The sequence below is a fragment of the Scyliorhinus torazame genome, chromosome 16 (genome assembly GCF_047496885.1).
Source record: "Scyliorhinus torazame isolate Kashiwa2021f chromosome 16, sScyTor2.1, whole genome shotgun sequence".
Lineage (NCBI taxonomy): Eukaryota > Metazoa > Chordata > Chondrichthyes > Carcharhiniformes > Scyliorhinidae > Scyliorhinus > Scyliorhinus torazame.
The window spans coordinates 69,498,314-69,521,984 of record NC_092722.1 but is presented as its reverse complement, the minus strand read 5'-3'; the positions used below and the strand labels follow the sequence as shown (position 1 = coordinate 69,521,984).

General features: G+C 54.0%; 1 protein-coding gene across 1 annotated transcript in view; it reads right to left on the bottom strand.

The window, feature by feature from the left end:
* LOC140392865 (alpha-2-macroglobulin-like) overlaps nucleotides 1-23,671 on the bottom strand; it is a 305,968-nt gene that overhangs the window by 127,250 nt on the left and 155,047 nt on the right. The window contains exons 15-18 of the mRNA XM_072478608.1: nucleotides 22,019-22,168; nucleotides 16,190-16,336; nucleotides 2,135-2,207; nucleotides 369-537 (exon numbers count right to left, since the gene is read on the bottom strand). Coding sequence (XP_072334709.1) covers nucleotides 369-537; nucleotides 2,135-2,207; nucleotides 16,190-16,336; nucleotides 22,019-22,168 — 539 coding nt within the window. The remainder of the gene's footprint in view (nucleotides 1-368; nucleotides 538-2,134; nucleotides 2,208-16,189; nucleotides 16,337-22,018; nucleotides 22,169-23,671) is intronic.

Sequence of the window (23,671 nt, the reverse complement as noted above, 5' to 3'; positions counted from 1 at the left end):
GTGCTCTTGCAATTCCGGCCTCTCAGGCATCCCCCGATTCACATTGCTCCACCATTGTCGGCCATGCCTTCAGATGCCTGCAGGGAGTCTAAGCTCAGGAATTACCTCCTCAAACATCTCCACCTCTCTCTGCCGCTCTGTGTCTCTCTCTCTGTATATCTCTATTTCTCTCTCTCTCTGGCTTTTTCTCTCTGTCTCTCCCTCTGTCTCTCTCTCGCTGCCTCTTTCTGTGTCTCTCTCTTTATCCATCTCTCTCTCTGTCTCTTTCTCTCTCACTGTCTCTCTCTATGTTTGTGTCTTTCTCTCTCTGTTTCTCTGACTCGCTGAGTCTCTCTATCTGGCTGCCTCTCTCTCTCAGATTGACTTACCCAACAGGGACCAGGTCCCAAATCCAGGTCTCGGGGAAATATTTCCGGATTGCTGTCTCTGTGATTCTCCATCGAGGAGTGCCATGCTGTGTATGCATAGCACCCGTTGCTCCTGGGAGCCCGTAAATCACATGCACACGTCTATCACCAAATGATCTCTCTCGCATCACTGTGAGAGACACAACCAGGAGACACAGGTTAGATACTGCGGGCGGAGAGAGAGAGAGAGACCAACAGTCGAGGGATAGTCCCACAGTCTGGGTGGGGTGGGATATGTATGCCTGTGGTCTGGGGGTGTGAGTGGATTTGATGCGAGAGGTCCCACAGTCTGGAGGATATGTGAGTCTGTGGTGAGGTGTCCTGTTGTGTCATGCTTCTTCAAGTAGCATGAGCTGCTTCCTTGATATATGCTCTGACAAAAGAAGGTTCAGACTTGGAGATAGGTTTAACACATTTATTGAACAGTTAACAATTCTCCTACTTGAGTTCGGCTCTCCTGCTAATCTTGCTATAGTAACTCAGTCTAACTAACCAGTCTGCTCTAAGCCATGTGGTGGGTGTGATGTTTCCTGATCTGCCCCTGTCCTTCTCTCTAAGTGTCGCCTGTGGAAAGAGAAAGAGCATGTGTGCCCTGTCCTTTTATATGGGTTCTGTAAATGCCCCTTTGTGGTAGTGTCACCTCTGGGTGTCTTGACTGCACATTGGTCGTGTCCTATTCTATGTGTTCATTAACTGTATGTCTGCATGTCATGGCGTCTCTGGTGCTCCCTCTAGTGTTTACTTAGTCTTAATGTATTTACATTAACCCCTTGTGTATTTACAATGATGCATATCACCACATGTCCCACAGTCTGGGAGTCTGTGGGGAGGTGTCCCACAGTCTGGGAGTCGGGGGGGAGGTGTCCCACAGTCTGGGAATCTGTGGTGAGGTGTCCCACAGTCTGGGAATCTGTGGTGAGGTGTCCCACAGTCTGGGAATCTTTGGTGAGGTGTCTCAGTCTGGGAGTCTGTGGGGAGGAGTCCCACAGTCTGGGGCGGGGGTGTGAGTATGGGGGTCTGTGTTTCATAGAATCATAGAATTTACAGTGCAGAAGGAAGCCATGCGGCCCATTGAGTCTGCACCGGCCCTTGGAAAGAGCATCCTATTTAAGCCCATGCATCCACCCTATCCCCATAACCCAGTAACCCCACCCAACTTTTTTGGGGCACTGGGGGCAATTAATCATGGCCAATCCACCGAACCTGCACGGCTTTGGACTGTGGGAGGAAACCGGAGCACCCGAAGGAAACCCACGCAGACACGGGGAGAACGTGCAGACTCCGCACAGACAGTGACCGAAGTCGGGAAGCGAACCTAGGACCCTGGAGCTGTGAAGCAACTGTGCTAACCACTATGCTACCGTGCTGTGTTGCGAGGTCCCAGTCTGGGTGTGTTTGGGGGTCAGTGTTGTGGGGTCCCACAATCTTAGGGGGGGGATCTGTGTTGTGCGATCCCACAGTCTGGGGGTTTGTGGGGTCCCACAGTTTGAGGGGAGGGGATTGGGGTTCTATATTGTGGGGTCCCACAGTCTGAGGGGTGTGGGTGTGAGGTCTGTGTTGTGCAGTCCCACAGTCTGCGGGGGAGTGGGGGGCAGGTGTGGGGGGCAGGTGTGGGGGTCTGTTGTGGGGTCCCACAGGCTGGGGGTCTGTGTTATGGGGTCCCACATTCTAGAGGGGTGGTCTGTGTTAAGGGGTCCTACAGTATAGGGGATTCCCACAGGACTTACTGATTCCTTCGCTCATCTCACATTCAATGGGTCTGTGATACTCTGTGTTCGTCAAAATCTTCAGTCCCATATCCTGTTCAAAAGGTCAGACACAATCATTGGAAGAGGGAGGGAGAGACAGAGAGAAAGAGAGTCTATGAGATAGACAGAAAGAGAGACGAAGACAGAGACAGATGCAGAGAGAGAAATATGCAAACAGAGAGAGGAAGTCAAGAGAGACAGAGAGGGAGATAAGAGAGATAGTAAGAGGGAGAGACAGAAAGAGAGAGAGAGTGACATCGAGGGACAGAGAGACAAAGACATGGAGGGTGACAGAGAGAGGCAGGAGTGAGCGAGGGAGACAGAATAACAGAGAGGGCATCTCAATCAACAATCCCTCTATCCATCGCCCCTCACCTTCCCCTCCATCCCTACATTCTTAAACCTCTCTTTCCATTGTTCATCCCATCTTCCTCTCTCAAGCACTGCAACCTCTTAGAAACATAGAAAAAGTAGGAGCAGGAGGAGGCCATTCGGCCCTTCAAGCTCGCTCTGCCATTCATTATGATCATGGCCGATCATCCGAACTCAATAGCCTAATCCTGCTTTCCCAATATCTTTTGACCCTCTTCGCCCTCAGTGTTAGATCTCACTGCTTCTTGATAACATAAATGTTTTGGACTCAACTGCTTCCTGTGGTAACTAATTCCACAGGCTCACCACTCTCTGGGTAAAGATATTTCTCATCCCTGTCCTAAATGGTCTAACCCGAATCCTCAGACTGTGACCCCTGGATCTGGACACACCCACCATCGGGAACATCCTTCCTGCATCAACCCTGTCTCGTCCTGTTAGAATTTTATAGGTTTCTGAGACCACCCCTCATTCTTCTGAACTCCTATCCGTTTTTTTCTTTATTGCCAACTCTGCGTCACAAACTCTCCCCCTCTCTTTCTTTCTCATCATCCAGCAATCTCTCTCTGTGGTGAACGTATTGCATTAACCATTCACCATGTATGGAACTGTATTACGCTGTTGCCCATGAGGGCTCCACCTATGGACCATTGTAAGGTATTACCTGGAATGTATCATGTTGGTGCCTTTGTGGGCTCCGTCCCTGACTCCACCCCTTGAGGGGAGTTCGACACCCGGGCCAGCTGCGATGCCAGAGCTCCGACGATCACAGCGCACGATCAGGGCGCCGGACAGACTGAACCTGTGAACCCTTCACCCCCACCGGACTTCAATTTTTTAACAGGGGGTTAATGTGGTGAACGTATTGTATTAACCATTCACCATGTATGTCACTGTATCACGCTGTTGCCCATGTGGGTTCCACCTATGGACCATTGTACGATATTACATGGAATGTATAATGTTGGTGCCCTTGTGGACTCTGCCCCTGGCTCCGCCCCTTGAGAGGAGGTATGAAGAGTAGCAACCCTGTAGGTGGTTCTCACTAGCAGAGCATCGCAGGCAGGCACTGTTCTAGTCGATTAAAGCCACTGTTCACTTCAACCCTCTGTCTCGCGTGAATTGATGGTCGCATCAATTTAATCGATTACAATACCACAATGGAATCGGCCCTCAAACCTGACTGACTGGAACTCGACCCACAGGCCGTGGAGGCCAAAGGGATTTTTTTCGCACTGGCTCCGTTGTTTCAAGGCCTACCTCGCCGCCTCCTCTTCGCCTTCCGTCACCGAAGATCAGAAGCTGAGCCTCCTCCACGCCCAGGTGAGCCATCGAATCTCTGTACAACTCGACGAAGCCTCCACGTACGCGGACGCCATCGTGATGCTGAAGCGCCTATACGCAAGGCCAGTGAATGAGGTGTCCGCGCGGCACCTTCTCACCACTCACCGCCAACTCCCCGGGGAATCGCTGGAGGAGGACCTACGCGACCTGAAAGTCCTCGCCCGAAGCTGCAACTACCAGGCCGTCATGGCCTCACAACACATGGAACTTGCCATCCGGGACACCTACGTGGCTGGAGTCAGGTCCAGCTACGTCAGACAGCGCCTGCTCGAGAAAGGTGCCCTCGACCTAGAAGAGACGGTAAAACTAGCCACCTCCCTAGAAGTAGCGTTCCAAAACCTCAACGCGTTCCCGTCTGATTATGCGACCCCCTCGTGGAGCCCCAACCAGAGAGTACCCCAGGCCTGTGCCGCGCGGCTGCTCGTCAACCCGGGGGGCTATCCTGCTATTTCTGTGGCCAGCACCACCACCCCAGGCAGCGCTGCCCAGCTCGGAACGCGAACTGCAGCGACTACGGCAATAAGGGACACTTCGCCAAAGTTTGCCTGGCCAGGCCCAAATCCTCCAAGTCGCAGGCCTGACTCTCAGACTCACAAGCTCGCAGACCCCACAGTGTAGCGGTGTGCCTGCCGATTCCACCCCCTCCGGACGCATCATCCGACTCGTGTTGTCCGTGGGGGCAGCCATCTTCAAGCCCGTACAACATGTGCGACTCACGGGGGCCGCCATCTTGGCCACCGTCTCCTACGCGGCCTGCCACGTGCGACTCACGGGGGCCGCCATCTTGGATGCCATCTTCTTCGACCGAAGGAGGCCGCCATCATGGCTGCCATCTGCAACGCCGCCCAACACGTACGACCGACGGGGGCAGTCATCTTGGAACAACCCCATCACCTCCGACCACACCGGCTACCCGCAACTCGGCGCGGTCACCCTTGACCAGTCACGACCAAAACACCTCCGGAGCTCCATGATGACCGTCTGGGTCAATGGATACGAAACGCCTTGCCTGTTCGACTCCGGGAGCACGGAGAGCTTCATTCACCCAGACATGGTAAGGCGCTGCTCGCTCCAAATCGTCCCTGCACTTCAATCTCCCTCGCTTCTGGATCGCACTCAGTGCAGATCCGGAGGTACACTGTCGCAAACCTCGCGATACAGGGTGCCGAGTACACCAATTTTAAACTATATGTACTCCCCGACCTCTGCGCTCCTCTCCTGTTGGGAGTGGGCTTCCAGTGCAACCGCAGGAGACTAAGCCTGAAGTTCGGCGGGCCCCTACCCCCACTCACCGTATGTAGCCTCGCGACTCTGAAGGTCGACCCTCCCCCGCTCTTCGCAAATCTCACTGCCGACTGTAAGCCAGTTGCCACCAGAAGCAGGCGGTACAGCATCCAGGACAGAAATTTAATCAGGTCCGAGGTGCAGTGACTCTTGCGGGAAGGGATCATCGAGGCCAGAAATAGGCCCTGGAGAGCTGAGGTGGTGGTCGTCAGGACCGGGGAAAAGAACCGGACAGTTGTAGATTACAGCCAAACCATAAACCGGTACACACACCTTGATGCGTACCCCCTTCCCCGGATTGCAGACATGGTTAATCAGATCGCACACTACCTGGTGTTCTCCACGGTGGATCTGAAGTCTGCGTACCACCAGCTCCCAATCTGTCTTGGAGGCAGACGGCCGATTCTTCCACTTCCTCCGGGTTCCCTTCGGCGCCACGAACGGGGTCTCGGTCTTCCAAAGAACGATGGACCGAATGGTGGACTAGTACGGGCTGCGGGCCACATTTCCGTACTTGGACAACATCACCACCTGTGGCCACGACCAGCTGGACCACGACACCAACCTCCAGAAATTTCTCCAAACCGCCCAAGGCCTCAACCTCACTTATCACAAGGAGAAATGCGTTTTCCGCACAACCAGACTAGCCATCCTCGGCTATGTCGTGGAAAATGGCATTCTAGGACCCGACCCCAACCGTATGCGCCCCCTCCTGCAACTCCCCCTCCCCCACTGCCCCAAGGTCCTGAAAAGGTGCCTCGAGTTCTTTTCCTATTAAGCCCAGTGGGTCCCCAACTATGCGGACAAAGTCTGCCCACTAATCAAGGCTACCATCTTCCCACTGGCAGCTGAGGCCCGCCAGGCCTTCAGCCACATCAAGGCAGATATTGCGAAAGCCGCGATGCGCGCGGTGGATGAGTCCCTTCCAGGTGGAGAGCGACGCGTCAGAAGTCGCCCTCGCCGACACACTTAACCAGGCTGCCAGGCCAGTAGCATTTTTTTCCCGTACCCTCAACGCCTCCGAAATTCGACACTCCTCAATCGAAAAAGAAGCCCAAGCCATCGTGGAAGCTGTGCGGCACTGGAGGCACTACCTCACTGGTAGGAGGTTTACCTTCGTCACCGACCAACGATCGGTAGCCTTCATGTTTGATAATACACAGCGGGGCAAGATCAAGAACGATAAGATCTTGAGGTGGAGGATCGAACTCTCCACCTATAATTACGATATAGTGTATCGCCCTGGGAAGCTCAACGAGCCCCCAGATGCTCTGTCCCGCGGCACATGTGCCAGCGCGCAAGATGACCGACTCCGGGCCATCCACGATGACCTCTGCCACACGGGGGGTCACCCGGCTTCTCCACTACATCAAGGCCTGCAACCTGCCTTACTCCACCGAGGAGGCCAGGGCCATGACCAGCGACTGCCAAATCTGCACTTCTATCGACTGGATAAGGCCCACCTCGTGAAGGCATCACGGCCCTTTGAGCACCTCAGTATCGACTTCAAAGGGCCCCTCCCCTCTACCAACTGCAACACGTATTTCCTCAACGTCGTTGACGAGTTCTCCCGCTTCCCCTTTGCAGTCCCCTGCCCCAACATGACCGCGGCCACCGTCATTAAGGCCCTGCATAGTGTCTTCATCTTGTTCAGTTTCCCCACGTACGTCCACAGTGACCGGGGCTCCTCGTTTATGAGCGATGAACAGCGTCAGTACCAGAGGTCAACCATAAAGAACAACTGGACTTTACATTCTATTCCGCCTCGAGCAGGACTACCAGTTATAACCCCTGGGGAAACGGACAGGTGGAGAGTGAGAACGCGACGGTCTGGAAGGCCATCCTTCTGGCCCTACGGTCGAGGAATCTCCCAGTTTCCCACTGGCAGGAGGTCCTCCCCGACGCGCTCCACTCCATTAGGTCCCTCCTTTGCACGGCCACGAACGAGACACTTCATGACAGCCTGTTTGTTTAACCCAGGAAATCCACCTCCGGGGTCTCGCTCCAACCTGGCTGAAGACACCGGGGCCCGTCCTACTCCACAAACACGTCAGGAGCCATAAGTCCGACCCCCTGGTAGAGAGGGTCCAGCTCCTTCACATCAACCCCCAGTACGCATACGTAGAACACCCCGATGGCCAACAGGATATGGTTTCCCTCACGGACCTGGCACCCGCAGGTTCCACTACCACCGCCACTCCAACCTACCCCCCCAACCTACGCCGACCAGTGCCACTGCCCCCACATGGCACCCACACCCCCTCCTGTCCTCCGGCCCCCCCTTCACCGACCCACAGGAATGAAGCTCCAGAAGACTCGCTCCCGTAGTCCATGTCCGTGCCCGCACCGGCGACTTCACCACCCATGCCCGCACGGATAAGTTTGACACCCGGGCCAGCTGCGATGCCAGAGCTCCAGCGATCACAGCGCACAATCAGGGCGCCGGACAGACTGAACCTGTGAACCCTTCACCCCCGCCGGATTTCAATTTTTTAACAGGGGGTTAATGTGAACGTATTGTATTAACCATTCACCATGTATGTCACTGTATCACGCTGTTGCCCATGCGGATTCCACCTATGGACCATTATACGATATTACATGGAATGTATCATGTTGGTGCCCTTGTGGGCTCTGCCCCTGGCTCCGCCCCTTGAGAGGAGGTATAAAGAGTAGTCTCCCTGTAGGCGGTTCTCACTAGCAGAGCAGTCGCAGGCAGGCACTATTCTAGTCGATTAAAGCCACTGTTCACTTCAACTCTGTCTCACGTGAATTGATGGTTCCATCACTCACTCTCTGCCCCACTTTTGTCCCTTGCTCATTCTCTATCTTACTCTCTCCCTCGCTCACTCTATGGCCCACTTTCTCCCTCGTTCAAACTCTGGCTGTGATTTTTACAAAAAGGTTTCTAATTGTGGTAACGAGCAGATACTGCCCGAGCTTTGCGACACTCTCACTCTCCCTAACTCATTCACTGACTTGCTTTCACCCTCACTCACTCTCTGCCTCGCTTTCTCCATTGCTCACTCTCTGTCTTACTCTTTCCCTCGCTGACTCTGTGCCTCGCTCACTCTGACTTGCTCTCTCCCTCGCTGACTCTGTGCCTCGCTCACTCTGACTTGCTCTCTCCCTCGCTCACTCTGTGTCTCACTTTCTCAGTCGCTCACTCAGCCTCGCTCACTCCCTCGATCACTCTGTTTCACACTCACTCACTCTCTGTCTCACTCACTCCCTCGCTCACTTTCTGTCTCGCGCTCTCCCTCGCTCACTCTGTCTCAATCCCTCCCTCGCTCACTCTCTGTCTCACTCTCTCCCTCATTCACTCTCTGTCTCAGTCCCTCACTCACTCTCTGTCAACACTCTCTCCCTCGCTCACTCTCTGTCTCACTCTCTGTCTCACTCTCTCCCTCATTCACTCTCTGTCTCACTCCCTCTTTCACTCTCTGTCTCACTCTCTCCCTCGCTCACTCTCTGTCTATCTCTCCCTCGTTCACTCTCTGTCTCACTCTCGCGCTCGCTCACTCTCTGTCTCGCTCTCTCCCTCGCTCACTCTCTGTCTCACTCGCTCCATCACTCACTCTCTGTCTCACTCTCTCCCTCGCTCACTCACTGTCTCGCTCACTCCCTCGCTCACTCTCTGTCTCTCCCCCTCGCTCACTCTCTATCTCGCTCTCTCCCTCGATCACGCTCTGTCTCACTCGCTCCATCACTCACTCTCTGTCTCACTCTCTCCCTCGCTCACTCCCTCGCTCACTCTCTGTCTCTCCCCCTCGCTCACTCTCTATCTCGCACTCTCCCTCGATCACTCTCTGTCTCACTCGCTCCCTCGCACTCTCCCTCGCTCACTCTCTGTCTCGCCCTCTCCCTTGCTCACTCTCTGCTTTGCTTTCTCACTCACTCACTCTCTGCCTCATTTCCTCCCTCGTTCACTCTCTGCCTTACTTTCTCTCTCACTAACTCTCTGCAGCATTTTCTTCCCCGCTCATTCTGTCTCACTCTCTCCCTCGCTCACTCTCTGTCTCACTCTCTGTCTCACTCTCTCCCTCATTCACTCTCTGTCTCACTCCCTCATTCACTCTCTGTCTCACTCTCTCACTCGCTCACTCTCTGTCTATCTCTCCCTCGTTCACTCTCTGTCTCACTCTCTCCCTCGCTCACTCTCTGTCTCGCTCTCTCCCTCGCTCACTCTCTGTCTCACTCGCTCCATCACTCACTCTCTGTCCCACTCTCTCCCTCGCTCACTCACTGTCTCGCTCCCTCCCTCGCTCACTTTGTCTCCGTCCCTCCCTCCCTTACTCTTTGTCTCACTCTCTCCCTCGCTCACTCTGTCTCACTCTCTCCCTCGTTCACTCTCTGTCTCACTCTCTCCCTCATTCACTGTCTCCCTCCCTCGCTCACTGTCTCACTCACTCCCTCGCTCACTCTTTGTCTCACTCTCTCCCTCACTTACTCTCTGTCTCACTCTCTGTCTCACTCTCTCCCTCACTTACTCGCTGTCTCACTGTCTCCCTCGCTTACTCTCTGTCTCACTCTCTCCCCCATTCACTCTGTCTCACTCGCTCCCTCGCTCACTTTGTCTCACTCCCTCCCTCCATCACTCTTTGTCTCGCTCTCTCCCTCGCTTGCTCTCTGTCTCACTCTCTCCCTCGTTCACTCTGTCCCACTCCCTCCGTCTCTCACTTTGTCTCACTCCCTCCCACGCTCACTCTTTGTCTCGCTCTCTCCCTCGCTTAATCTGTGTCTCACTCCCTCCCTCGCTCTCTGTCTCACTCTCTCCCTCAGTCACTCTGTCTCACTCCCTCCCTCTCTCACTTTGTCTCACTCCCTCCCTCGCTCACTCTTTGTCTCGCATCTCCCTCACTTATTGTCTGTCTCACTCGCTGCCTCGCTCACTGTCTCAATCTGTCTCACGCTCTCCCTCGCTCACTCTGTCTCACTCTCTCCCTCATTCACTCTCTGTCTCACTCCCTCACTCACTCTCTGTCTCACTCTCTCCCTCGCCTGCTCTCTGTCTCACTCTCTGTCTCACTCTCTCCCTCATTCACTCTCTGTCTCACTCCCTCATTCACTCTCTGTCTCACTCTCTCCCTCGCTCACTCTCTGTCTATCTCTCCCTCGTTCACTCTCAGTCTCACTCTCTCCCTCGCTCACTCTCTGTCTCGCTCTCTCCCTCGCTCACTCTCTGTCTCACTCGCTCCATCACTCACTCTCTGTCTCACTCTCTCCCTCGCTCACTCACTGTCTCGCTCTCTCCCTCGCTCACTCTCTGTCTCTCCCCCTCGCTCACTCTCTATCTCGCTCTCTCCCTCGATCACTCTCTGTCTCACTCGCTCCATCACTCACTCTCTGTCTCACTCTCTCCCTCGCTCACTCCCTCGCTCACTCTCTGTCTCTCCCCCTCGCTCACTCTCTATCTCGCTCTCTCCCTCGATCACTCTCTGTCTCACTCGCTCCATCACTCGCTCTCTGTCTCACTCTCCCTCACTCACTCTCTGTCTCGCCCTCTCCCTTGCTCACTCTCTGCTTTGCTTTCTCACTCACTCACTCTCTGCCTCATTTCCTCCCTCGTTCACTCTCTGCCTTACTTTCTCTCTCACTAACTCTCTGCAGCATTTTCTTCCCCGCTCATTCTGTCTCACTCTCTCCCTCGCTCACTCTCTGTCTCACTCTCTGTCTCACTCTCTCCCTCATTCACTCTCTGTCTCACTCCCTCATTCACTCTCTGTCTCACTCTCCCCCTCGCTCACTCTCTATCTCGCTCTCTCCCTCGATCACTCTCTGTCTCACTCGCTCCATCACTCACTCTCTGTCTCACTCTCTCCCTCGCTCACTTTCTGTCTCGCTCTCTCCCTCGCTCACTCTCTGTCTCTCCCCCTCGCTCACTCTCTATCTCGCTCTCTCCCTCGATCACTCTCTGTCTCACTCGCTCCATCACTCGCTCTCTGTCTCACTCTCCCTCGCTCACTCTCTGTCTCGCCCTCTCCCTTGCTCAGTCTCTGCTTTGCTTTCTCACTCACTCATCTCTGCCTCATTTCCTCCCTCGTTCACTCTCTGCCTTACTTTCTCTCTCACTAACTCTCTGCAGCATTTTCTTCCCCGCTCATTCTGTCTCGCTCTTTCTATCGCTCACTCTCTGTGTCGCTCTTTTCCTCACTCTGTCTCGCTCTCTCCCTCGGTTGCTCTCTGTCTTGCCCTCTCCCTTGTTCCCTCCCTGTTTCGCTCTCTCCCTCGCTCACTCTCTATCTCGGTCCCACACTCGCTAACTCTGTCTTGCTCTCTCTCCTTCGCTCGCGCTCTCCCTCGCTTGCGCTCTCCCTCGATCGCTCTCTCCCTCGCTTTCTCTCTCGCTCTCTCTCCCTCGCTCACTCTCTGTCTCACTACCTCCCTCACTCACTCTCTGTCTCAATCTCTCCCTCACTCACTCTCTGACTCAATCTCTCCCTCAATCACTCTGTCTCACTATCTCCCTCATTCACACTCTCTTTCGCTCTCTCCATCATTCACTCTCTCTCTTGCTCTCTCCCTCATTCACCCTCTCTTGCTCTCTCCCTCATTCACGCTCTCTCTCGCTCTCACCCTCGCTCACTCTCTCACTCTGACTCGCTCTCTGCCTCGCTCACTCACTGTCTCACTCCCTCCCTCAACTCACTCTCTCTCTCACTCTCTCCCTCGCTCACTCTCTGTTCCACTCTCTCCCTCGAAAACTCTCTCTCTCCCTCGTTCACTCTCTCTCTCACTCTCTTCCTCGCTCGCTCTCTCCCTTGCTCACTGTCTGACTCACTCCCTCCCTCACTCACTCTCTGTCTCACTCAATCCCTCTCTGTCTCGCCCTCTCCCTCACTCACTCTCTGTCTCACTCTCCCTCGCTCACTCTCTGTCTAACTCTCTCCCTCACTCACTCTCTCTCACTCTCTCCCTCGCTCAATCTCTCTCACTCTCCCTCGCTCACTTTCTCCCTCACTCACTCTCTGTTTCACTCCCTCCCTCACTCACTTTCTCTCTCACTCTCTCCCTCATTCACTCTCTCTCTCACTCTCTCCCTCCCTCACTCTCTGTCTCACTCCCTCCCTCGCTCACTCTCTGTCTCACTCTCTCCCTTGCTCCCTCTGTCTCACTCCCTCCCTCGCCCACTCACTGTCTCACTCTTTCCCTCATTCACTCTGCATCACTCCCTCCCTCACTCACTCTTTGTCTCGCTCTCTCCCTTGCTTACTCTTTCCCTCACTCACTCTCTGTCTCGCTCTCTCCCTCCCTCACTCTCTGTCTCACTCGCTCCCTCACTCACTCTCTGTCTCACTCTCTCCCTCGCTCACTCTCTGATCACTCCCTCCCTCGCTTACTCTCTGTCTCACTCTCTCCCTCATTCACTCTGTCTCACTCCCTCCCTCGCTCACTTTGTCTCCCTCCCTCCCTCCCTTACTCTTTGTCTCACTCTCTCCCTCGCTCACTCTGTCTCACTCTCTCCCTCGGTCACTCTCTGTCTCACTCTCTCCCTCATTCACTGTCTCCCTCCCTCGCTCACTGTCTCACTCACTCCCTGGCTCACTCTTTGTCTCACTCTCGCCCTCACTTACTCTCTGTCTCACTCTCTCCCTCGCTCACTCTCTGTCTCACTCTCTCCCCCATTCACTCTGTCTCACTCGCTCCCTCGCTCACTTTGTCTCACTCCCTCCCTCGCTCACTCTTTGTCTCGCTCTCTCCCTCGCTTGCTCTCTGTCTCACTCTCCCTCGCTCGCTCTCTCCCTCATTCACTCTGTCTCACTCCCTCCCTCTCTCACTTTGTCTCACTCCCTCCCTCGCTCACTCTTTGTCTCGCTCTCTCCCTTGCTTGCTCTCTGTCTCACTCTCTGCCTCACTTACTGTCTCAATCCCTCCCTCGCTCTCTCTTTGTCTCGCTTCTACCTCGCTTATTCGCTGTCTCACTCTCTGCCTCGCTTACTGTCTCACTCTGTCTCACTCTCTCCCTCGCTCACTCTGTCTCACCCTCTCCCTCATTCACTGTCTCACTCCCTCCGTCGCTCACGGTCTCACTCCCTCCCTCGCTCATTTTGTCTCACTCTCTCCCTCGTTCACTCTCTGTCTCACTCTCTCTCTCACTCATTCTCTGTCCCTCTCTCTCCCTCGCTCACTCTCTATCTCACTCTCTCCCTCATTCACTGTCTCCCTCCCTCGCTCACTGTCTCACTCACTCCCTCGCTCACTCTTTGTCTCACTCTCTGCCTCACTTACTCTCTGTCTCACTCTCTCCCTCGCTCACTCTCTGTCTCACTCTCTCCCTCATTCACTGTCTCACTCCCTCCCTTGCTCACTGTCTCACTCCCTCCCTTGCTCAATCTCTGTCTCACTCTCTCCCTCATTCACTGTCTCCCTCCCTCGCTCACTCTCTCACTCACTCCCTCGCTCACTCTTTGTCTCACTCTCTGCCTCACTTACTCTCTGTCTCACTCTCTCCCTCGCTCACTCTCTGTCTCACTCTCTCCCTCGTTCACTGACTCACTCCCTCCCTCATTCACTGTCTCACTCCCTCCCTTGCTCACTGTCTCACTCCCTCCCTTGCTCAATCTGTCTCACTCTCTCCCTCATTCACTGTCTCCCTCCCTCGCTCACTGTCTCACTCACTCCCTCGCTCACTCTTTGTCTCACTCTCTGCCTCACTTACTCTCTGTCTCACTCTCTCCCTCGCTCACTCTCTGTCTCACTCTCTCCCTCGTTCACTGACTCACTCCCTCCCTTGCTCACTGTCTCACTCCCTCCCTTGCTCAATCTCTGTCTCACTCTCTCCCTCATTCACTGTCTCCCTCCCTCGCTCACTGTCTCACTCACTCCCTCACTCACTCTTTGTCTCACTCTCTGCCTCACTTACTCTCTGTCTCACTCTCTCCCTCGCTCACTCTCTGTCTCACTCTCTCCCTCGTTCACTGACTCACTCCCTCCCTTGCTCACAGTCTCACTCCCTCCCTTGCTCAATCTTTGTCTCACTCTCTCCCTCGCTCACTCTCTGTCTCACTCTCTCCCTCATTCACTGACTCACTCCCTCCCTCGCTCACTGTCTCACTCCCTCCCTTGCTCACTCTTTGTCTCACTCACTCCCATGCTCACTCTGTCTCACTCTCTCCCTCATTCACTCTGTCTCACTCCCTCCCTCTTTCACTTTGTCTCACTCCCTCCCTCGCTCACTCTTTGTCTCACTCTCTCCCTCGCTTACTCTGTGTCTCACTCCCTCCCTCGCTCACTGTCTCACTCCCTCCCTCGCTCACTCTTTGTCTCACCTTCTCCCTCGCTTAATCTCTGTCTCACTCTCTGCCTCGCTCACTGTCTCACTCTGTCTCACTCTCTCCCTCACTCACTCTGTGTCTCACTCCCTCCCTCGCTCACTGTCTCACTCCCTCCCTCGCTCACTCTTTGTCTCACCTTCTCCCTCGCTTAATCTCTGTCTCACTCTCTCCCTCATTCACTGTCTCACTCCCTCCGTCGCTCACTGTCTCACACTCTCCCTCGCTCATTCTTTGTCTCACTCTCTCCCTCGTTCACTCTCTGTCTCACCCTCTCTCTCACTCACTCTCTGTCCCTCTCTCTCCCTCGCTCACTCTCTGTTTCACTCTCTCCCTCGCTCACTCTTTGTCTCACTCACTCCCATGCTCACTCTGTCTCACTCTCTCCCTTGCTCACTCTCTGTCTCACTCTCTCCCTCGCTCACTCTCTGTCTCACTCCCTCTCTCGTCCACTCACTGTCTCACTCTTTCCATCATTCACTCTGTTTCACTCCCTCCCTCGCTCACTCTTTGTCTCGCTCTCTCCCTTGCTTACTCTCTGTCTCACTCTCTCCCTCGCTCACTCTCTGTCTCACTCTCTCCCTCGCTCACTCTCTGTCTCGGTCTCTCCCTCCCTCGCTTACTGTCTCTCTCCCTCCCTCGCTCACTCTCTGTCTCACTCCTTCCCTCGCTCACTATTTGTCTCTCTCTCTCCCTCGCTTACTCTGTCTCACTCTCTCCCTCAGTCACTCTGTCTCACCCACTCCCTCGCTCACTTTGTCTCACTCCCTCCCTCGCTTTGTCTCACTCCCTACCGCGCTCACTCTCTGTGTCGCTCTCTCGCTCGCTCACTCTCTGTCTCACTCTCTCCCTCGTTCATGCGCATGAGTGGCCATGGACCTGGCTAATCCTCATGCGTTTATACCGTGGGAGCCGGGAATTTCACTCGGCGCGGCTGCTAGCCGGTCACAAGTCGCAGGTGAGGGGCTAGCGCCAAAAAATACCTTCGGAAAATGCTCAGTTCCCACACCAGTGTTAGCACTTAGCCTCCGCACTTAGCAACGGTGCATCCAGCACCAAATCTTTCTCTCACCCCTTTTTTCTGTTGCCCTTTCCCTCTCTCTGTCTCTTACTCTTTGTCCCATTCTTTGCCTCTCTCTGTCACACACTCTCTCACTCTCCCTCTCTCTATATCTCTCTCAGTCTCTCTTACTTCCTCTCTCACTTCTCTCATCTGTTATACAATCTCTTTCTCTCACTTCATCTGTCTGTCATAGTCTCTTTCTCACTCCTTCTGGTGTCACAAACGTTTTTACTCTATCTTCCTCTCTCTGCCACACTCTCCCTCTCTCTCTAGCTGAACCTCGCTTGGCGACACACAGCCTCTCTCTAGTCCTCTGTCTGTTCCCCCTCTGTAAGTCTCACATTCCACCTGGCCCTCTCTCTGTCACACACCTCTCTGCCTCTCTCGCTTCCTCACTCTGTCACATTCTGCCTCTCTCAGACACACTTTGTCTCTTTGCTCCCAGTCACACACTCCCTCTCTGACATTCTGTCTCAATCTCTCATTCACAACATCTCCCTCTCATTCTCTCACTCCTTTTATCTCAAGCTGTATCCCACTTCCTATGTCTGTAAAACACTCCCTCTCTATCTCCCTATGTCACACACTCTCTATCTCTCTCTCCCTCTCTCTATCTGTCTCTCATCCTCTCCCGCGTTACGATCCCCGGTCTGTGTCAGGAATTCCTAATGAATCCCTGGCTGATGAAGTAACAGGAACCTGGAGAAGGAGGGCGAAGTCTCCAATGGCATCGTTCATGGAGACCGGCTCTGACCAGCGGCCCTGACGTCTGCAGAATTCCTGAGCACCTTCCTGAACTCTGTAATGGTAACCAGAGAGGTCGAGAACTGGCAGCAGTGAATAGACCTACAGATAACGAAGACAGGAAATCGTCAACAGGGTGAAGATCAGAAGATTCATTCCTCACTCGCCTGAGAAGCATGTCATAATATACACACAAGTATATGATGGTGCAGAGACACACACTGACTGACACACTGCAAGACCAATCAACACACACAACACAGCAGCCAATCACCAGTTAGGGCACGGTCACTATAAAGACAGAGGGCACTAGTTTTCCCGCTCATTCGGGATGCAGCCTCTGAGACAGACAGAGCCCGCAGTCAGTAGCACAAACATCCACCATGTGCTAGCAGTATAGGCTGGTCAGGTTAGGCACAGGTCTTCAGTCAATCTAACATAGTGTCGACCCACAGTGCAAGTATGTTTAGCAGCTCTTAGTTAAATAAAATAGAGTTGTCCTATTACAAGTGTTGGTAGCCTGTCTATGTTACTGCTAAGGTAAACGCAGTCTCCACAGATCCAGAGTACCCAACACATCATGGTACCAGTATGTGATGTTAGAGTTTAATAGACCGACCTTCAAGTGATCTGCCTTCGACCAGCAATCAGCCATCCGGTAGTATGGACAGCGTCCGCCCTCCCCCGCCGCTCCGCATCACCAGCAACCTTGATGCAAACTGGAAAATCTTTAAACAACAATTTCAGCTATACCACGAATCTACAGACCTGGAAGCTGCGTCAGACGCCAGGAAGATTGCTCTCTTCCTTTCCACGGCCGGGGACCACGCCATCCATACCTTCAACTATCTCACTTTCACTGAATGTGAAGACAAGTCTAAGTTCAAGACAGTCCTGCTCAAATTCGACAGTCACTATGACATCGAGGTAAATGAAAGTTTTGAGCGCTATGTCTTTCAACAGCGTCTGCAGGGTAAGGGTGAACCTTTTCAATCTTTCCTCACCCACCTTCGCATCCTCGCGCATTCCTGCAATTGCGGCTCCACCTCCGACTCGATGATCCATGACCAGATCGTTTTCGGTGTGCAATCGGACCCCCTACGTCAGCAGCTCCTCAAGGTTAAACAGCTCACCCTTGCGATAGCCATCAAGACGTGCGTTCCGCATGAACACGCCATTAACCGATACTCGCACATTCAAGCGGCTGAAACGGCACGGCAAGGTCCCCACGAGGCAGAGCGGGTGCAAGCCATTAAAACTAAGCCTGGATGAGGGCGGCCATTTCGCGCGCTTTTCGCGGGCTCCCGCGCATGCGCGCAATGACCAAGGGGACGGCAAGGCCGAAGACCGCACTGCGCAGGCGTGCACTACGTACGACCACACCGCGCATGCGCGGTGGCGTACCGAACGTTCTGATATCACGACGTACGGCAACTGTGGCTCCGCCCACTTAAAGCGGCAATGTCCTGTAAAATCCCGACGCTGTCTCCAATGCGTCAAGCTTGGCCACTATGCAGCCCTATGCAGGTCTGCTCAACCTACTACCTCTCGTCGCTCCAACCAGCTACACAGGGATGTCCGAACCATCCAGCCACCGGTCACCGATTCCGACTCCGACTTGATTCCGGACCTTGACACCGAGGACCCTAAAGCACCATTTTGGGTGGGCATCATCACCAAACACAAGATGCTCCCGAAGACAAAGGCCAAGTCTCTCCCAATATTCCGCATTGATCCGGACGACGAGTGGTGTGCCACCCTCACGGTCAACCGATCCCGCATCCGATTCCGCCTGGACACCGGCCCTTCAGCCAACCTCATTGCGCGGTCTGACCTCGAAAGCCTCCATGTCAAGCCTACCATCCTGCCATCCGCCTGCCAGCTTCTGGACTATAATGGTAATGCCATTGCTGCCAGTGGCTCTTGCCAGCTTGAAGTGTCGCACCGGTCATTAAAGGCTAACCTGTCATTCGAAATAGTGGGATCCACTAAATCCTCCCTGCTTGGTGCTCAGGCGTGCAAACTTCTAAACCTTGTCCAAAGGGTTCACTCCCTGTCACCCGCTGACACTTCCGCATCTCAGTACGCTGACTTTCGGACACAGCTGAATGCCATCATCACCCGATACCACGGTATATTCGAGGGCATGAGCACACTCCAATACACTTATAAAATCTTGTTAAAACCAAACGCCACGCCTGTGGTGCACGCACCTCGCAGGGTACCAGCACCCCTCAAGGACCGCCTCAAGCAGCAGCTGCAGGACCAGGGCGTAATTTCGAAAGTTACAGAACCGACTGACTGGGTCAGCTCTATGGTGTGCGTGAAAAAACCATCCGGCAAATTACGCATATGTATTGATCCCAAGGACCTCAACCGCAATATTATGAGAGAACACTATCCCATTCCAAAGCGCGAAGAACTCACCTGCGAGATGGCTCACGCCAAATTTTTCACCAAGCTAGACGCATCCAAGGGGTTCTGGCAGATCCAACTCGACGCATCCAGTCGGAAGCTCTGCATCTTCAACACCCCATTTGGCCGGTATTGCTACAACCGGATGCCGTTTGGCATCATCTCTGCATCGGAAGTGTTCCACAGAATAACGGAGCAGATGATGGAAGGTATCAAAGGGGTTCACGTATATGTGGACGACATCATCGTCTGGTCTACCACCCCGCAGGAGCACATTGATCGCCTCCAAGTATGAACAAGTATGGTGGGAACTCAGGGCGAAGCTGACCAAGGCCCCGGTGTTGGCATTTTTCGATCCGGCCAAAGAAACAAAGATCTCCACGGGTGCCAGTCAGTCCGGCATTGGAGCAGTGCTCCTTCAACGTGACAACGCCTCTTCATGAGCTCCTGTCGCATACGCGTCACGTACAATGACACCCACCGAAGAGCGCTATGCGCAAATTGAAAAAGAGTGCCTGGGCCTTCTTACCGGAATCGTCAAATTCCATGACTACGTCTATGGACTGTCAAAGTTCACAGTCGAGACAGACCACAGGCCACTGGTCAATATCATTCAAAAAGACCTTAACGACATGACGCATTAACCTGCATCGCATTCTCCTTAAACTCAGGCGGTACGACTTCAAACTCGTCTACACCCTGGGTAAGGAGCATATCGTCGCCGATGCACTCTCCCGATCTGTCACCACACCCTGCGACCCAGTGGGCTTTGTGTGCCAAACTGATGCTCAGGTGGCATTCGCCACATCGAATCTGCCCGCCACGGACGAACGACTCATCCAGATTCGTTGTGAGACGGCCAACGATCCCCTGCTCCAACGTGTCATGCGCCACCTGACAGACAGGTGGCTCAAGGGCCAATGCGCTCAATTCTATAACATTAAAAATGACCTGGCGGTGGTAGATGGAATTCTACTAAAGCTGGACAGGATCGCCATTCCGCACAGCATGCGGAACCTCGTCCTTGAGCAGCTCCATGAGGGCCACCTGGGAGTGGTGAAATGCCGCCGACGGGCCCGTGAGGCAGTGTACAGGCCTGGAATCAATGAGGACATTGCCAATGCCATTCTTAACTGCCCAACATGCCAGCGTTTCCAGACTGCTCAGCCAAGGGAGACCTTGCAACCCCATGAGTTGGTCAGTCCCCCTGGACTAAAGTGGGCATCAACCTGTCCCATGCACTTGGCCGGGACTACGTCCTCATAGTGGACTATTTCTCAAACTACCCGGAGGTAGTTAGGCTACACGACCTCACCTCAACTGCGGTCATCCGTGCGTGCAAGGAAACCTTCGCTCGCCATGGCATCCCGCTCACGGTCATGTCCGACAATGGCCCGTGTTTTGCCAGTCAGGAGTGGCCAACTTTTGCCAAAAGATACAACTTCACACATGTCACTTCCAGTCCCCATTACCCAACACAAATCGTCGTACGACGCCCGCGTCACGGATCTCCCTGCTCTGGCTCCTGATGACGAGGTTCGTGTCCAACTTCCCGATGTTGGTTGGTCCGCCACTGCTGTGGTGCTCAGACAAGTGGTCCCCAGGTCATTTTTGGTTCGTTTACAAGACGGCTCTCTTCGCCGAAATAGGCGGGCACTATGACTCCTTCCTCGCTCGCCACCAGATCATCATGTCCTACCTCGACGACGAACCCGTCACGGACTTTGCAGATCTCCCTTTCGCTCTGCCACCCTCTGAGTCTGACACAGTCCCACACATTCCAGAACAGGCGGCCCCAACCCACCCTTGAGGCGGTCAACCAGAATTCGTTGCCCACCTCAGAGACTGAATTTATGAACTGCCTGAATTCATGGACTCTTTGAACTCATGAACTGATTGTTTCGTTACCCTGTTTGATTAACTCACTGGTTTGTACATACTGTTGTTCTAGTTATATTTTGTGCTACATACTGTCCATCTGCACTAGACACCTTCCATTGTAAATAACTTAGAGTTTCTGTACATAGTCCTGTAAATATGCTTGCATGTGCCACACATAGTTAGGAACATTCGCATACTACATTATTTATTGCCACAAACACACATTTTTTTTAGAAAAGGGGAGGCTGTCATAATATACACATCAGTATATGATGGTGCAGAGACACACACTGACTGACACACTGCAAGACCAATCAACACACACAATACAGCAGCCAATCACCAGTTAGGGCATGGTCACTATAAAGACAGAGGGCACTAGTTTTCACGCTCATTCGGGATGCAGCCTCTGAGACAGACAGAGCCCGCAGTCAGTAGCACAAACATCCACCATGTGCTAGCAGTATAGTCTGGTCAGGTTAGCCTCAGATCTTCAGTCAATCTAACATAGTGTCGACCCACAGTGCAAGTATGTTTAACAGCTCTTAGTTAAATAAAATAGAGTTGTACTATTACAAGTGTTGGTAGCCTGTCTCTGTTACTGCTAAGGTAAACACAGTCTCCACAGATCCAGAGTACCCAACACATCAGAGCACACCCCACAGTGAGCCCAAATTGTTGGATATTCAACCAGGAGAGAATTCACACAGCAATCCACACCCAAGGCAGTCCTCACCATACAGAACCCCCCCCCCGGCTGATTCACCTCCATCCCTAGCCCAGGGGTCATGGGACAGGGGTCAGGAGCAGGAACCCAGGTTGATTCACCCCCTCCCTAACCCAGAGGTCACTGGACAGGGATAAGGAGCAGGAACCCGGGCTGATTCACATCCCTCCCTAACCCAGGGATCATGGACAGCCATCAGGAGCAGGAACCCAAATTTATTCAACCCTCTCCCTAACCCAGGGATCATGGACAGGGATCAGGAGCAGGAACCCGGGCTGATTCACCCCCTCCCTAACCCAGGGTCACTGGACAGGGATCAGGAGCAGGAACCCGGGCTGATTCACCCCCCTCTCTAACCCATGGGTCGCTGGACAGGGATCAAGAGCAGGAACCCGGACTGATTCGCCCCGCCAAAGAAACCCAAGAGCCACTGGACAGGGATCATGGAGCAGGAATCCGGGCTGATTCATCCCTCTCCCTATTCCAGTGGTCACAGGACAGAGATCAGGAACAGGAACCCGGGTTGATTCATCCCTCTCCCTTACCCGGGGGTCACTGGACAGAGATCAGGAGCAGGAACCCGGGCTGATTCACCCCTCTCACTAACCCAGGCATCACTGGACAGGGATCAGGAGCAGGAACCCGGGCTGATTCACTCCCTCTGGGTCACTCCTCTCTGGGTGTGAGTAGCTCCCTCAGTTCTAGTTGGGTTTAGTCCTGGGTATATCTCGCCCCCGGCGAGAGTAGCCTCTGTATCTTACACTGTTTCGGGAAAGCTCCTTCTCAGGTTTGAGGAGTAGGACACTGCGATCGACAACTCGTAGTCCACACAGAGAGTCCGGGGCAGCATGAACATCTAGATTGACGTGACTTTTAGGCAGGTCTTCAGCCACTGAGAAATGGAGAGACACCTAGAGGGAGAAAGGCGAGAATGGAGATGAGTACAGGAGATAGAGAGAGACGGAGCACCAGAGAGAGAGGGAGAGAGTGACAGGGAGAGACGGCAACAGAGAGATAGAAAAAGAGAGATGATGCACTATTAATTACGACGAGACGAGAGTAGAATGTAATCGGGGCTTTATTACACTGGGCCATACCATAAAGCACATATATACAGTATAATACATCAGTGGTGTCTACCACATTCACCCCCTGTTAAAAATGAGTCCAGCGGGGGTGGTGGAGAACTGTATTCAAACAAATTGCTTTTAAAAATGTTACAAATTCAGGCGGTCCGGTGCCTTGATCTGCCGCTGAGAGCGCTGCAGTGCTGGTGGCGACTCCGGCATCGGCTTGGTCTTCGGTGACTCCGGGAGTGTGTCAAAATTCTCTTCATCCCCAGGTGGGAGTAAGGTGAGGACGGATTGTCCTGGAGAGGGGGCTGTGGTGGGGTGCGCCGGGGGGAGGGAGGGTGGTGCCGGGGCAGAGGGGGGTGTGTGTGTGGAACCAGCTGGTGCCAGGTCCCTGAGGGAGACTGTGTCTTGGCAGCCGTCAGGGTAAGCTACTTAAGCGTACTGCGGGTTGGCGTGGAGTAGCTGTACCCTGTCGACCAACAGGTCCGCCTTGTGGAGTCGCACGTGTTTACGGAGGAGAACGGGTCCTGGAGCTGCCAGCCACGTTGGGAGCGAAACCCCGGAGGTTGACGTCCTAGGGAAGGCAAAGAGACGTTCATGGAGGGCTTCGGTAGTCGCGGTGCACAGGAGCGACCGAATGGAGTGAAGTGCATTGGGGAGGACCTCCTGCCAGCGGGAGGCCGGGAGATTACTGGACTGTAGGGCCAGCTGGACGGCCTTCCAGACCGTACCATTCTCCCGCTCCACCTGCCCGTTTCCCCGGGGGTTGTAGCTAGTTGTCCTGCTCGAGGCAATGCCCCTGTTGAGCAGGAACTGGCATACCTCATCGCTCATAAATGAGGATCCCCGGTCGCTGTGGACGTAGGCGATGAAACTGAACAGAGCAAAGATGATGTTGAGGGCTTTGATGACGGTGGCAGACATCATATCAGGGCATGGGACGGCAAAGGGGAATCGGGAATATTCGTCGACCATACTGAGGAAGCACGTGTTTCAGTCGGTGGAGGGGAAGGGCCCTTTGAAGTCCACGCTGAGGCGTTCAAAGGGGCGGGAGGCCTTCACCAGGCGCGCACGGTCTGGCCGGTAGAAGTGCGGTTTACACTCCGCGCAGACTTGGCAGTGTCTGGTGACCTCTCGATGGAGTAGGGCAGTTTCATGCCTTAATGAAGTGGTAAAAACGTGTGACTCCCGGGTGACAGACATTGTCTTACAGGGTCTGGAGTCTGTCCACTTGTGCGCTGGCACATGTACCTTGGGACAGAGCATTGGGGGGCTCGTTGAGCTCACCGGGGCGATACAAAATCTCGTAATTGTAGTTGGAGAGCTCGATCCGCCACCTCG